This window comes from Anguilla rostrata, chromosome 6, assembly GCF_018555375.3.
Source record: "Anguilla rostrata isolate EN2019 chromosome 6, ASM1855537v3, whole genome shotgun sequence".
Lineage (NCBI taxonomy): Eukaryota > Metazoa > Chordata > Actinopteri > Anguilliformes > Anguillidae > Anguilla > Anguilla rostrata.
Genome location: NC_057938.1, coordinates 32,320,055 through 32,334,355, shown reverse-complemented (window position 1 = coordinate 32,334,355; position 14,301 = coordinate 32,320,055). Strand labels below are relative to the sequence as shown.

The following is a 14,301-nucleotide window of genomic DNA, read 5'->3' as shown; positions in this document are numbered from 1 at the left end:
TTCAACAGATCTGGTCAGCTAACAATTTAGGCTAAGTAATGTTCCCATGGCAGGCTATGTTTCCTTTCTGTTCTGAAGATTTTGATAAAATTAGATGATGAAAGAAGTTAAACTAAACAGAGTAAGTCATTTATGTTGTTTTAGGCTGCAGGTATTAGCCGTTTGAATAGTTTTTGTGTTAAGAAATAAACAGGGATTTCCTATAAAAAATCATTTCCCTATTATTGTGGATTAATAAATGCCGAGTTGTGGCAAATTACATCCACGAGACAGTGCTTTATTCATTTGCGCATTAGGCTATAGAAACTGCAGGGAGCTCATTTATAAAATGAACTTGCGTGCATACGTGAAGTGAAGACCTGATGTGGAGCCACAACCGTTTCCATGGTCAAATCGAGTCATGTTGAAATTTTATAAATCACTACTTTGACGTGATTTTCTACGTACGCGCCACACAGTTGATCTAAAATATGTTTTATAAATGAGGCCCCGGATGTAGTAACCTAGTATGAAAGTTCACTGATGTCCTCTATTCTCCTGCCCGCTTGTGGAAAATAACTCGCAGGCCAGTTTGGAGGGAGCGTCACGTGCATATTGCGCCCGACAATAAGCAGCTTATTTTTGTGATTTATAGGCAAAGATATTTGAATATATTCAAACTCTAACTAATTACAAAAGCTAATATTCAAACTCAATTTCATGGCAATTTTGACAGCCTTACTGGTCAGTAAAACTAATCATTTGATAGGTAGTGTAGAATTCAAGGACAAAGCAAATGATAATGGGTCAAAATTGAATTGTGTTAATAAGATTAAGGAAAAAAATTATGAAAGAACTTAAATGCATGTGTTAAACAATCTTTCTGAAGCAAGAGATTGGATGTAACAAAACACAAAATACACAGTGGTATCCAGGACCACGATTGTGACCCACTGCTCTAGACCGGGGGTTGGGAATCTCTTGTCCTGTTTGGCTAGTGTGTATGCTGGTTCTTGATACCACAGTTTACCCTGGCTCAATCAGCTAATTAAGTCACATACACAATCACTGATTTACTCATAAATTAGACCACAATAAATCGCCACAATACAGGCATGTCGGGGCAAGAACAATCATTAGCTGCCATTCATCGAATGAAAATTTTAGATCATGTAACACAATCATATAGACAGTAGGAAAATCTGAGTATAGGTGGGCTGAATGGCATGTTCTTATCATCTGTTCATGTTGTAATTAGGCATGGGAAAGTACAGAAAATTAGTAATCATCGAAGTGACAAATTCTCTTTTCTGGTGGAATTGGATATGTTTAACTGTTGCGAGGAATCTTATAGGTTATTTGCTTGTTTTCCTTCATCTAGAGATTTGCTTTGTGGCGCTTTTGTTTCACATGCTATCACATTGTACTTGTTTTACTGTTATAACTAAATTTGATGCAACTTATCTTACATTGAACCTGCTGCCGATCAATTTGTTAAATGTATTGCCGCCCATAGTACAGCCATGTTAATTTGGCTACTCTGAAATTCCCCAACCCCACTGCTGCCATCTAACCCCACACCACCAATCAAAATACTGAACACTCTTTAAAATGTGTTTTATTTTTATAATGTAAATTTAAACATAAATGCTAATTATAGGCTAAGACATTACATTACAGTACATTTATTTGGCAGACGCTTTTATCCAAATCGACGTACGAAAAGCGCATTTCATGGTCATAGACAACTACTAAACACTGTATCAATTGTATCAATAAGATACAATACTTATTTTGTACAGCTATTTCTAGCCAAGAACACAGTTTATTTCACACAGTGAACATTATTCTGACCTAATCTCTGCAAAGCCAACTAGGCAGAAGAATAAGCTACAGTATTAGGACAAATACAAATTACCAAAAAGTGTTGGGATGGGGCAACATGTAACAAGTGTCATGTAAAAAAAGGGGGGGGGGGATTTAGAGTGAAATATACAGCGTGGTGGTAGTTAGTCCAGGTATAGTCTGAAGAGATGAGTCTTCAGGCCACGGCGGAACATGGGTAGTGAGGGGGAGGTTCGGAGAGGGATGGGGAGTTCGTTCCACCACTGGGGAGCTGGGATGGAGAAGCTCTATGATCCCTTTGGTCGGGTGGGAGGGGTTACAAGGCGCTCTGCTGCCGCAAAGCGGAGTGGTCGAGCAGGCACATAGGATCGAATCATGTCCTGCAAGTAGATGGGGGCTGTCCTGTTGGCTGCAGTGTAGGCAAGGGTCAGGGCTTTGAACCGGATCCTGGCAGCAACCGGCAGCCAGTGGAGTGATCGCAGCAGAGGAGTGAAGTGGGAGAATTTGGGAAGGTTGTAGATGAGTCAGGCAACGGCATTCTGAATCATCTGTAGTGGCTGTATGGCACAAGCTGGCAGGCCTGCAAGGAGAGAGTTGCAGTAATCAAGGCGAGAGGTCACCGTAGCCTGGACAAGCAGCTGGGTAGAGTGCGTCGTCAGGTATGGTTGAATCCTTCTGATGTTGTACAGAAGGAATCTGCAGGACCGTGATGTTGCCTTGATGTGCTCTGTGAGGTCCAGTTGGTCATCCAGGACCACCTCCAAGCTCTTGGCAGAGTGAGAGGCAGTCACTGTGGTGCTATCAACCGTGATTGAGAGCTCAAGTAGTAAGGAGGTCTTGCATGGGAAGAAGAGCAGCTCAGTTTTGTTGAGCTTCAGGTGGTGGCTGGCCATCCAGGTGGAGATGTCAGCCAGGCAGGAAGATATCTTATCGGCCTGTGTGGCCGAGGGGGGGAAAGAAAAGAAGAGTCGTGTGTCATCTGCATAACAATGATAGGAGAAGCCATGTGAATTAATAACTGAACCAAGAGATTTGGTGTATAAGGAGAACAGCAGAGGACCCAGTACAGATCCCTGCGGCACTTGCGTAACAAGGGGATGAGAAGCAGAGGCAGACCCCTTCCAGGTGACCTGGTAGGACCTATCTGCAAGATAGGAAGCGAACCAAGACAGGGCAGTCCCAGCAATGCCCATCTCAGCCAAGGTGGAGAGGAGTATTTTATGATTGACCGTGTCGAAAGCTGCAGACAGGTCAAGAAGGACAGAGGAGAGGCGTGAGGCTCTTGCAGTGGCAAGTGCCTCCGTCACAGCCAGGAGCACAGTCCCTGTTGAGTGCCCGGATCGGAAGCCAGACTGGTGAGGGTCTAGCAGGTTGTTCTGATGGAGAAAAGAGGTTAGTTGTTTAAGAACTGCTCGTTCAAGGGTTTTGGACAGAAAGGGTAGAAGCGATATGGGTCGATAATTCACTATATCGGAGGGGTCTGGGGTGGGTTTTTTTGAGAAGTGGGGTAACACAAGCCATCTTAAAATCAGAGGGAACATGACCAGAGGCAAGAGAGGAATTAACAATGGAGGACAGATAGGGAAGGATCTCGCTGGAAATGGATTGGAGAACTGTAGATGGGATGGGGTCAAGTGGACAGGTGGTTGCACGATGATAGGTGATGAGTTGTAGTACATCGGAGTCCTCCAGCATTTCAAAGGAGGTCAGTGTGGCTGTGGGTTTGTCCCTGGGGGTTGGGGGGCTCACTGGATGGGCAAAGGAGTTCCGGATTGTAGCCACCTTTCCTTCAAAGGCAGCCAGAAAGTCATCTGCGGAGAGGGAAGAGGGAGGTGGGGGTGGAGGAGGAATGAGGAGGGAAGAGAAGGTGGAGAATAGTTTGCGTGGGTTAGAGACACATGCACTGATCTTAGATTGGGAAAATGAGGCTGTAGCTGACGTGAGGGCAGATGTGAAAGTCGCCAGCAGGGTATGATATGCGGTCAGGTTCAATAACTGGGAGAAAACGTCTCATTGCTGCCCTCTTTGAAAAATGTTTTCTGCATTCCAATCTGGCCCCACCCCAATCGTGATATTTCTGTTGCTCTTTGGGGATACTACTACGTCATGTAGCTAGATGCCGATTAAGATATCCAGCTGGAAAATTGTTGCCGCCCATAAATTAGTCCATTTACTATGAAATACGACGGAACGCTCCCAGCACCTCATAGGCTAGGTTGGTTTCGGCCCAACGCTTTTCAAAAAAAAAATGGGTGGCCTGTTCATAAACTCATGTATTCCACCTAAACAGTCCACTAAAATATGTCTTTGAAAATGTGTTGTATGTGTTGTCCGGTAATATTGAGCAACACTCAAACCTAATTTTAAAGACAAAGTGTCAACACATGGTTTCATCTGATAAGTTTTAGGCCTACTGTTAAAGACATCAACTGTGACAAGGGAGCTAAGGTTTAGTAACAATGTCACTGTGTAAGTACGATGTAAGTTGATATGCTTACTTTCGCTATTTTTTTATCTACAACTCTGTAAAAGTAAGAAAAGTAGGATGTTGCGTTAGGTACCAATGTTTGACTGTTAGTGTGCAGTCTTATGTTTTCTTTTTTATTTTTATTTTTGGTAACTTCAGCTGGTGGGCTATTATCCAAAGAAGGTGTTCTTTTCATTATTTTTTCAGCCATTTGAATGTGCAGTCCTATGCAACCACAACTGCCCTTGTTTATCAAAATTTTCCACCTCTGGCACTTCTCTTTCACTGTCGTCATCTTCTTTGGATGTTACCAGAGATCCTGAGGGACGGTCTCTGATTTTGCATGCATTCTTTTCTGCATTCCACATGCAAGGTTCTGTGCGTGCGCCATCAAATGTGAATACATCGCACCCGACACCACCATTTCTGTGTAAAACAGAACATGGCGGAGTAATGTACGAACACAAACACATTTAATTGTGATAAGGTATCAAATGTGACACTTCAATCATTTAGCCTATGTTTGTCCGTACTCATTTGTGCATTCTGGGCATGACAGAAGTACCTTCTGTGGGTGCTGTTTTGTTTTTTCCTCAAGATTCATCATTGAAAGTCCACAGTCTAGTGCAAGTAGCTACACAAAAGCGAACTTGAGTTTATTTTTCTAGCGAATAATTTCAAATTTGAATGCATGGCCATGTCTTAACGAAGGTAAAAAGCAAATGAACCAGAGTCATATTACTGTGTGATTCATGACCCCTTTCAATGTTTTGTCATTTGCATTGTCTTGCTTGTCTCAATTAAACAGATAAAATATGAAAGCTGTAAAACATGACATTTTGCCACATTTGCTGGCAAAAACATTATCTACGAGTCATCTGTATGAGCAGAGAGTAAGAAAAATGTGGAGTGTCATTGGTAGTCACATTTGGTATTGCGACTATTCCTGTTGCATGTTAGCTAATCGCACAATACACTGCCTTCCAAATGAGGAGAGTGTAAGGAGTGGATGGCTGCAATTTATATATGTTTGTTCTGTACTAAATGCCTTGTTCACTTTTTGGGAGCGGGAGTGTGGGCAGAAGATGGGCACTTGTGTAATTCTCGGTCTGACAATAAATCAACACAGAGCATGTGAAAAAACCCAACCAAAATGGCTTGTTTGGCTTGAAGGGAGAGAAAGATCTTTTGGAAAAATATTAAATTGGCAAAAAAATAGTGTGAATCTTTAATGTAATTTGAGAGGAATTTGTTTTTCTTTGATTTCTTATTCATACGTTCTACCATTATACCAGTATAGTTTGTTTAATTCTGTTCACAATTCACTATTAAGGGAAGAACAAGTAATTTGAATTTAAATTGCATACCCAGCAAGAAGTTCTGGGCGTTAACTCCGACACAAAGAAAATTAAAATTTTCATGCTCTTGTATGACTATATGTAGAGCAGGGGTGCACAGCAAGGGCTGATCCGTTTCAGGATTTTGTGTCAACTTCTCTTAATTATTCAGTTAGCTCAATCATATCTTGATCTGAAAATTGCATAAGCACCAGCTACAGCTGCACACTGCAAGTGTATCCTAAAGAGTTTACTGTGCTCAAGTCCAGGAGTTAACCAACCTAGTTTATAGAGCTGTCAAAAAACTAAAACTGAGGTAATTGGTTGGAACAAAAACCGGCATGCATACCGGACCCCCAGGACCCCTGATGTAGAGGCACTGCTTGAGTGATTATGTATGCATTTGTGACCTGTAGATTCGTCTGTGGCGGGAGTCTTCGCAGACCCATTTTTGACTCCTTGATAGAGCCACCAGTTTGTCTCCACCTTGTGACTTGCAGGGATTTAAACATGTATTTCAATGTTTATACCTGCACAAGTATTTTGTGCTTGACATTTTATTATCCACACACACTAAGCAATTATGGAAATACAGTTGAGGCCAAAAGTTTACATATACCTAGGCGAAAGATATTCAAACTCAGTTTTTCACCGCTCCGCACATTTCGTGTTACCATACATTTCTTTTGACAAGTCAATTAGAGAATCTACTTTGTTCACATCAGAGGTCATTTTAAAACAATTGATTAGAGACAGATTTATTTCAGCTTTAATTCGCTGTATCAGAATTCCAGTGAGACAAAATTTTACATATACCAAGTTGACTGTCTCTTTAAACAGTCTAGAAGATACAGAAATGTATGTAATGACTGTCTAGAAGCTTTTGATTGGCCAATTGTCAGTTAATTGGGAGTTAATTTGCACCTGTGGCTGTATTTAAGGACCTACCCTTAGAACCACTGCCTTTCTGGTCTTGATATCATGGGAACATCCAAGCAACTCAGCCAAGACCTCAGAAAAACAATTGTAGACCTCCGTAAGTCCCTTAGGAGCAACTTCCAAACAACTGAAGGTACCACGAGCATCTGTACAAACAATTGTATGCAAATATAAAAATCTTGGGGTCACACAGACACTGCATCGTTCAGGAAGGAGGCACAAATAACTCCCAGGGCTGACTCTGGTCCGAAAGGTTCAACTGAACCCCAAGAAAACAACAAACAGACTGGTGCAGAAGTTGGAGGCATCAGGTACCAAAGTATCAACATCCACCATTAAGAGAATTCTACATCGCCATGGCCTGAAAGGCTGTCGCACAAGCAAGAAGCCCCTACTCTAAGACCGGCATAAAAAAGCCAGAATGAAGTTTGAAGGTGATCACCAGGACGAAGACCTAGCCTTTTGGTGTTCTTAATTGAAATGTTTGGCCATACAATGCCACCAAATACTAACAAAGTGTATGTTGACCCAAACTTTTGACCCACTGAAAATCTGGTATAGTACATAAAAGCTGAAATAAATCTGTCTCTTGGCTATTATTTTGAAATGACCCCTTATGGAAATAAAGTAGATACGTTTACTGTGTTAAGTCAATTAAGGTATGGTAACATGAAATGTGTGAAATTGAGTTTGAATTTCTTTAACCTAGGTGTATGTAAACTTTTGGCCTCAACTGTAATTATAAACTGTATAAATATAAATAACTTGGCCCGTTGTCTTATCACATCAGTATTTTTTTTTTGCTTTATGCTTCGTCACTTGTCATCTGTGCTGGTGTGATCTGTGGCATGGAAACTTTCATCTGCAAATGTCCAGAGGCTTTGTTCTGTTTTCTAGCAAATTCTCAAATAACATCTATGGCTTGACTCCCTTCATAAGAAATGCAGCCATCCAGTAAACAATGTCAGCCAGTCCTGCACAGCCACAATTGACTGTCACCAGAACAGTGATGGACTTCTCTCTTCTTCCTCATCAGGATGATGAAAAGTTCCTGACAGACCTTTTTGCACAACTAACTGATGAAGCTACTGATGACGACAAGAGACACGAGCTGGTACCTCTGCTAAGTATACTAAATTGATTTTAGGCACAAGGGTGACAGACCTGTTGTGCCTTGGGTGTCCTAAGCAGAGTGACTGGGTCATGCATCCACAGCGGTGCCACCTGTGCTGGGAGTCCCTTAGGGCAACTGGCTGTAACATTTTTCAGGAATTAAGGGCGGGCTTAAGTCGACTGGGTAAACACCTACTTCATTGCTCGCTAGTAACAGTTCTTTCTCTGTAGTCCACCCACCCCAGCTATGTTTAGGCGTGCGTTTTTAGGGGACGTGTTCCAGTGTTTACCCACTCTGAACTCACATAAGATGACGCAGTAATGAGATTACCCTGTTGTTGTATTTGGACATTCTAAATTGGAATGAAAAGTGATGGTACTGGGTGGAGGGTGGATGGACAGAATCAACATTTTCTGTATGTTTAATTTGCAAGTAAATGTAAGTATTACTCTTTTTTCTTCACAAATTCAGGCAATTTTAAAGTTTTATTTTACTGATTGCTGAGCTTGCCTATCTGTCAGGAAAATAAATGCAGATTAGCATTTAATGCAAAGTCGAAGTTGACAAATTGGGATTAAATCTAGACCTTTAGCTTCTTAAAAGGAAACAATGGAAACAAATTGATCATGAATTGCTCTGTTTCTTTTCTTTTACAGGTAAACTTTCTTAAGGAATTCTGTGCATTTTCTCAAACGTTACAACCTCAAAACAGAGACGCATTCTTCAAAACATTGTCAAACATGGGCATACTACCAGCACTAGAAGTCATATTGGTAAGCCAGGGTGGTGCAAATCCCATTACTGGAATGTGTTCATGTATCAGATTTTACTAGCCTTTATTCTGTAATGAAACTATGTAGAGATCAATGCTGATCCAGAATCAGTTTTGCTTTTTTGCTCATAATGGATAAGATTTGGATTGGGACACACCGTCTTAGGTCAGCACTCCGGCTAAGGGGACTGAATTCTTTCCTGAACCTGAGGGGGTTTTGTTGCGTATTTGGCCTATTTTTAGCTCTGTGATGTCGGGTCAGATTGGGTACAGGCCTGCTATTTCAGCGATTTCAGGCATCAGATATGGCTGGAGCTTTTTGGGCTTTACAAATAAGAGCCCAGGCTTTTATACGATTTTTCTTCCCTTTTGATGTGAAGTGCATGTTTGGCCATGACCCACTCTGTCTGCTGGTTTTTGGCAGGGAATGGAGGATGTTCAGGTACGCAGTGCTGCCACAGATATCTTCTCCTACCTGGTGGAATACAACCCTTCCATGGTGCGGGAGTTTGTGATGCAGGAGTCCCAGCAGAATGATGATGTGAGTCGTGACCCGTGTGTTTACTCTGTTTTGGTGATACAAGATTCTCCTTCAGCGTCTTCAAATGGATAATGGTTCCTTGGCTTGGTTTTTCCTCAGGACATCCTTTTGATTAACCTGATCATCGAGCACATGATCTGTGACACGGACCCAGAGCTAGGGGGCGCCGTTCAGCTCATGGGTCTGCTGCGAACGCTTGTAGACCCAGAGAACATGCTTGCTACTGCCAACGTGAGATCCCCACTACCTCTCACCCCACTGGTCAAAAGCTGTGCCTTATCTTATTGTAGTTTCCCATTTTTAAGAACTGGATGAACATATTGATATGCATACAACAAAGGCATGATTGCTTTGGATAAAGGCTATAAGTTTGTTTTGGAGATGTTGATCACTCTGTGTTTCTTCCTGCAGAAAACGGAGAAAACGGAATTCCTGAGCTTCTTCTACAAGCACTGTATGCATGTGCTCTCTGCCCCGCTACTGGCCAATACCACTGAAGAGAAACCTAGCAAAGGCGAGTCCTCTCTCACTGTTATTCCCACCCATGTAGTATGAACATGCTCTCACTGTTATACCTGCTCATGTAGTATGAGCATTCTCTCTCACGGTTATATTTTCCTTCATGTAGTCACTGAATGTCCACATGTTTCTGTCTGTGTTGGTAGTTCCGCTTGTCTTGGTTATGGCAACAATCCTTCCTTCAGCTAGTTTTACCCCTTTGCACACATACCAGATCTGGCCAATCCTTACCCATTTAGGGGGTACCCTATTTAAAGCTTTATAACTCCAGATGTGAGTATCAGAGAGACTTGACAGATGGCTTAAATGAACCAAGACATTTGTACCATTTACAATACTAACACTGATTAATAAATAGAAGAAATAAAGTGCCACAAGTTCAATTTATTTGCTGTTTTTTAGTTTGCAATGAAATACTGAGAAATTGAAAATATACAGCAGGTTATACATGTCCTGGATCAAAAACTCCTTGACCACAAGTACATCAAATCTAAGGGTGAATATGCAGAGCAACTAAAGATCTGTGAATCAAAAAGTAAGCAGTGTACCCAGTGTCTCCAAAACTATCCAAAATGTGTAAATTATGCATTGCTGTAAATCACAACATAATCATGTATTTCACTACAAATCAACTGTTTTGACTCAAGAAACTCACTTTTGCATCATTTTCAAGTGGGAATTACAAGCTTTCGGTCGGTACAGTGACCTAAAACATCTAGGGGTCCTGAAACATATCCAGAATCTCTCCAAAAATGAATAAAATTCTTCTTTTTTTTCAAGTTGAGGTCACATCCGGTGCATTAAGCACAAACACCATTTGCAAACCAATGAACGCATACGTTACAGTGTGAAATATCCTCATTATAGAATACCACTAACCTATTTAAATACACTCAGTTTCAAAAATAACATGTATAACCGAAATATTTTCCACTGGAACACTTACATTTGGACAATGAAATCTTATCTGTGTGGAGTAGATAGAGACAGAATGAATGCTGTCGCTTCCCAGTTCTTACTTAGTCCAGAAAACAGTATATCAGCTCGGTCTATCAGCAAACATATGCCTTAGCCATGCTCAGAATTTCTCAAGAATAATAATGTTTTCCAAGAAATGACAAAAGTCATCGATAAAACTTCTCCAGGTGCAGTGTCTTTTACTGCTACCACAGACTGAATGCATAATGCAGTTATAATGAGACAAAAGTTTTGTTTACGCTGAGCTATAAAATGATATTTCGAAAGTAAAATTAGACATACATCGTTGGAAAGCTTATTCTGTCACTTACTGGATCGCTTAATTGTCGATCAAGCCAGATTGTACTAAGGACGACAACACCGTAAACAACGTGTGGTATTACGCACAGATATTTTAGAAGATACCCAGGCGTCACAAATAGTGTATATCTCACAAATTAATTCTCCAAGACAATATATGACCACTTTGTCTCGAAAGGGACATCTCTATGTGTAAAACCAATGGTAATGTTGTATATTTATTCCATATTTAGTTGCAGATATTGAGAGTAAAATGACATGGTATAATTGAAAAATTCCTCTTCTTTATGGTAAATGGTAAATGGACTGCATTTATATAACGCTTTTATCCAAAGCGCTTTACAATTGATGCCTCTCATTCGCCAGAGCAGTTAGGGATTAGGTGTCTTACTGAAGGACACTTCGACACGCCCAGGGCGGGGTTTGAACTGGCAACCCTCCGACTGCCAGACAATCGGTCTTACCTCCAGAGCTCTGTCGCCCCATTGTTCAGTGAGCACAGCGCAGCTGTACAGGCTATATCTTGTTGCTACGACGGAATACGAATTTTAGTGATAAAAGAATGTTTTCACGTGTGCCCAGATAGACACTTGTCCAGTGTGTCACGCGTGGGGGGTGTAGTTACAGATGAGACTGCAGGGAGAGGGTGCTTGGTAAATGCACGACCAGCGTGACAGTGTGGCGCTGTGAAACTCTGTATTCGGCATAGTTGTCCTGAATCGTCTACTAATGAAACTAGAACTCCGAGTTTGTGTTTTCAACTCATAATTTGGTTGCAGGAGTACAGAATGTCTGAATTGAGCAATCTAGGCACGCCGGCATACCGACCACTAGGGGCCTAGCACAAAGTGGTTAATGGTCTGATCTGCTGTTCTTATTTGTTTTTTGATTTTAAAGGGAACCCCGCCTGCTAAGACACTTAGGCCTTAAAATGGTCTAAATGCCTTCAATTATATAAACATGTCATAAAAACCGTATAAAAGATTTTAGTTATTTAAAATAAAATACCGTCACAATGCACTCTGGGTAGTGACGTTAAATGGTTGCACGTGTCGCCTGTCCACAGCATTGTTCAGCCTTTTCGATTCGAGCCAGAGCGGGACACTACTCAGCAGGAAAGCACCGAGGACAGCCTCATCAAAAAAATAAAAACGATGAAGATCGGGGGCCAGAGGAGACGAGAGTAGTGTATAAGAGATGGTGTCTGTGGAGCAACTGCTCGCCTCCGCTAACTAAGACGGAAAAGTTATTTCTAGCAGCAGCCGTTCCTGGCCCCGATCTTCATCGTTTTTATTTTTTTGATGAGGCTGTCCTCTGTGATTTTCTGCTGAGTAGTGTCCCGCTCTGGCTCGAATCGAAGGCTGAACTGAAGACATTTTCAATGCCGCTCAATGGACAAAAGCCATGGAAAGGAGACCTGTGCAACCATTTGACGTCACTACCCAGAGTGCATTGTGACAGTAATAACAATGGCGACCTACGAGTCGATTTTTATTTTATTTTATTTTAAATAACTAAAATCTTTTATACGGTTTTTATGACATGTTTATATAATTGAAGGCATTTAGACAATTTTAAGGCCTAAGTGTCTTAACAGGTGGGGTTCCCTTTAAATGATTTTGAAGTGCACCCACTGATTACCCAAGATTATGAATTTGTACCAATAGGAAATTACGCTCAGAATAATTTGTGTAGTTTATTGATTGTTTGGTGTCAATGACTAGTATGGGACTCTCTGTTTACAGTTGTTATTTCACCTGAAAGCAAACTGATGTCATTTCACTTCTTCATCCTCCGATTCAGATGATTTCCAGACGTCACAACTGCTGGCTCTGATTCTGGAGTTGCTGACCTTCTGTGTGGAACATCATACCTACCACATAAAAAACTACATCATCAACAAGGACATTCTGCGCCGAGTCCTGGTGCTCATGGGCTCCCAGCATGCCTTTCTTGCACTCTGTGAGTGAGCAGCAAGAGTCCTGCCCAAATGTGGCGTGCTTCAGTGCTCACCAGCACCCTTTGTGAGATTTGTGTTGATGCACTGTGTTGTCTGTTTGTTGGGGAGCTTGGTGGGCTGTCAGTCGTGCGATGAGGTTTTTGCATCATTGAGTGTAGTTGCTTAGTGATAATCTCAAAATTGATGGTGAGCTATGGAAACCTATGGTCTGTGGAGATTTTTCATTCCTAATTTGAATCTGAGCTGTCTTGCAGTCCAGGGCAGCTGTGGCTTTTACAAATTTCCCTTTGTACATTTACCCCACGTCCCACTGGAAAGGGATAGCACTGTTTTTTGTTGTGCATGCAAAATTAGACCAGCTGCTTAAACCAGAGGGAGGAAACCCTGGTTCTGGAGTGCCAGCCATGTTTCTGGTTTTTGTTCCATCTGGACTTGATCACAAGATTACACAGATTAATACATTACTAAAGGCATACTATGCAGGATTTCTTAGGCTGTGTTTGCAGTCAAAAAACGTAGCTAGCAGGTTAGCTAGAAGTAAAGTTAGTACCATGAAATGAGCGACCCTGAGCGGCAGTAGATTCGATTATAGCTTCAGCTTCCATTATTTTGAACATAATAGTGGTTTTATTCGTTGGAACTTTAAATTTGAAAATGTGTGACCCTTGCTAAAGTCCTTATTGTTGCCAGCTTCCCACTACTGGTAATGTTACTTACAGGTCCAACAGAAAACGAGCGAATTCTGTGTCGCTCTTAATCCCCTTCGGGAACGTCAGCTGAGGCCACCGAGGAAAGGCAATTCCAAGGTTCCTGAGCTAGCCCTGTCGGCTTGCTCTGTAGCCACACCCACCCCTCCCCACACAGAAAAGAGCGCAACACCCAGAAACATCCCAAAGACATTATATAGTACAAATACAGATAAAGGAGCACAAATTCAGTGGAAGTGCTTAAAGACAGAGATTGCCAGTGCGTCGTAGATATGCCTTACCATGATTATTTAATAATGTCTTCAAGGTAAAAATCCTGCATAGTATGCCTTTGAAGGTCTGGGTCTGAATGCTATAATGCTGCATATCTCTAACATATGGTCACGTGCATTCATTAAGCCATGAATCCAGTTATGTGGTTACAGGTTCAGATGGAACAAAAGCCAAGAGCATCTTTGGCACATCTCTGACTTAAACGATCTTCCAGTTGGCATACATAATAATTTCAATAAATGTCATAATGAGGGGAAAAGGGTATTTGTTTTATTCTAATTCCCAACAATATGATTTGGAGTTATCAAGAAAAAACTAAAACACGTATTTCACTGAGGGACAAACATTTTAAGTCTGCTTTAAAGTGAAGGGTACAACCATCTCATTCCAACAGGTGCACTTCGTTTCATGAGGAAGATCATCGGCCTGAAAGATGAGTTTTACAACCGCTACATCATGAGGAACTTTCTTTTTGAGCCAGTGGTGAAAGCCTTCCTGAACAACGGCTCACGCTACAACCTCATGAACTCTGCCATAATAGAGATGTTTGAATACATCAGAGTGGTGAGT

General features: G+C 41.5%; 1 protein-coding gene across 1 annotated transcript in view; it reads left to right on the top strand.

Moving 5' to 3' along the window:
* LOC135256976 (serine/threonine-protein phosphatase 4 regulatory subunit 3) overlaps positions 1-14,301 on the top strand; it is a 42,641-nt gene that overhangs the window by 5,577 nt on the left and 22,763 nt on the right. The window contains exons 5-11 of the mRNA XM_064339296.1: positions 7,604-7,681; positions 8,338-8,454; positions 8,878-8,994; positions 9,094-9,225; positions 9,406-9,508; positions 12,595-12,753; positions 14,126-14,295. Coding sequence (XP_064195366.1) covers positions 7,604-7,681; positions 8,338-8,454; positions 8,878-8,994; positions 9,094-9,225; positions 9,406-9,508; positions 12,595-12,753; positions 14,126-14,295 — 876 coding nt within the window. The remainder of the gene's footprint in view (positions 1-7,603; positions 7,682-8,337; positions 8,455-8,877; positions 8,995-9,093; positions 9,226-9,405; positions 9,509-12,594; positions 12,754-14,125; positions 14,296-14,301) is intronic.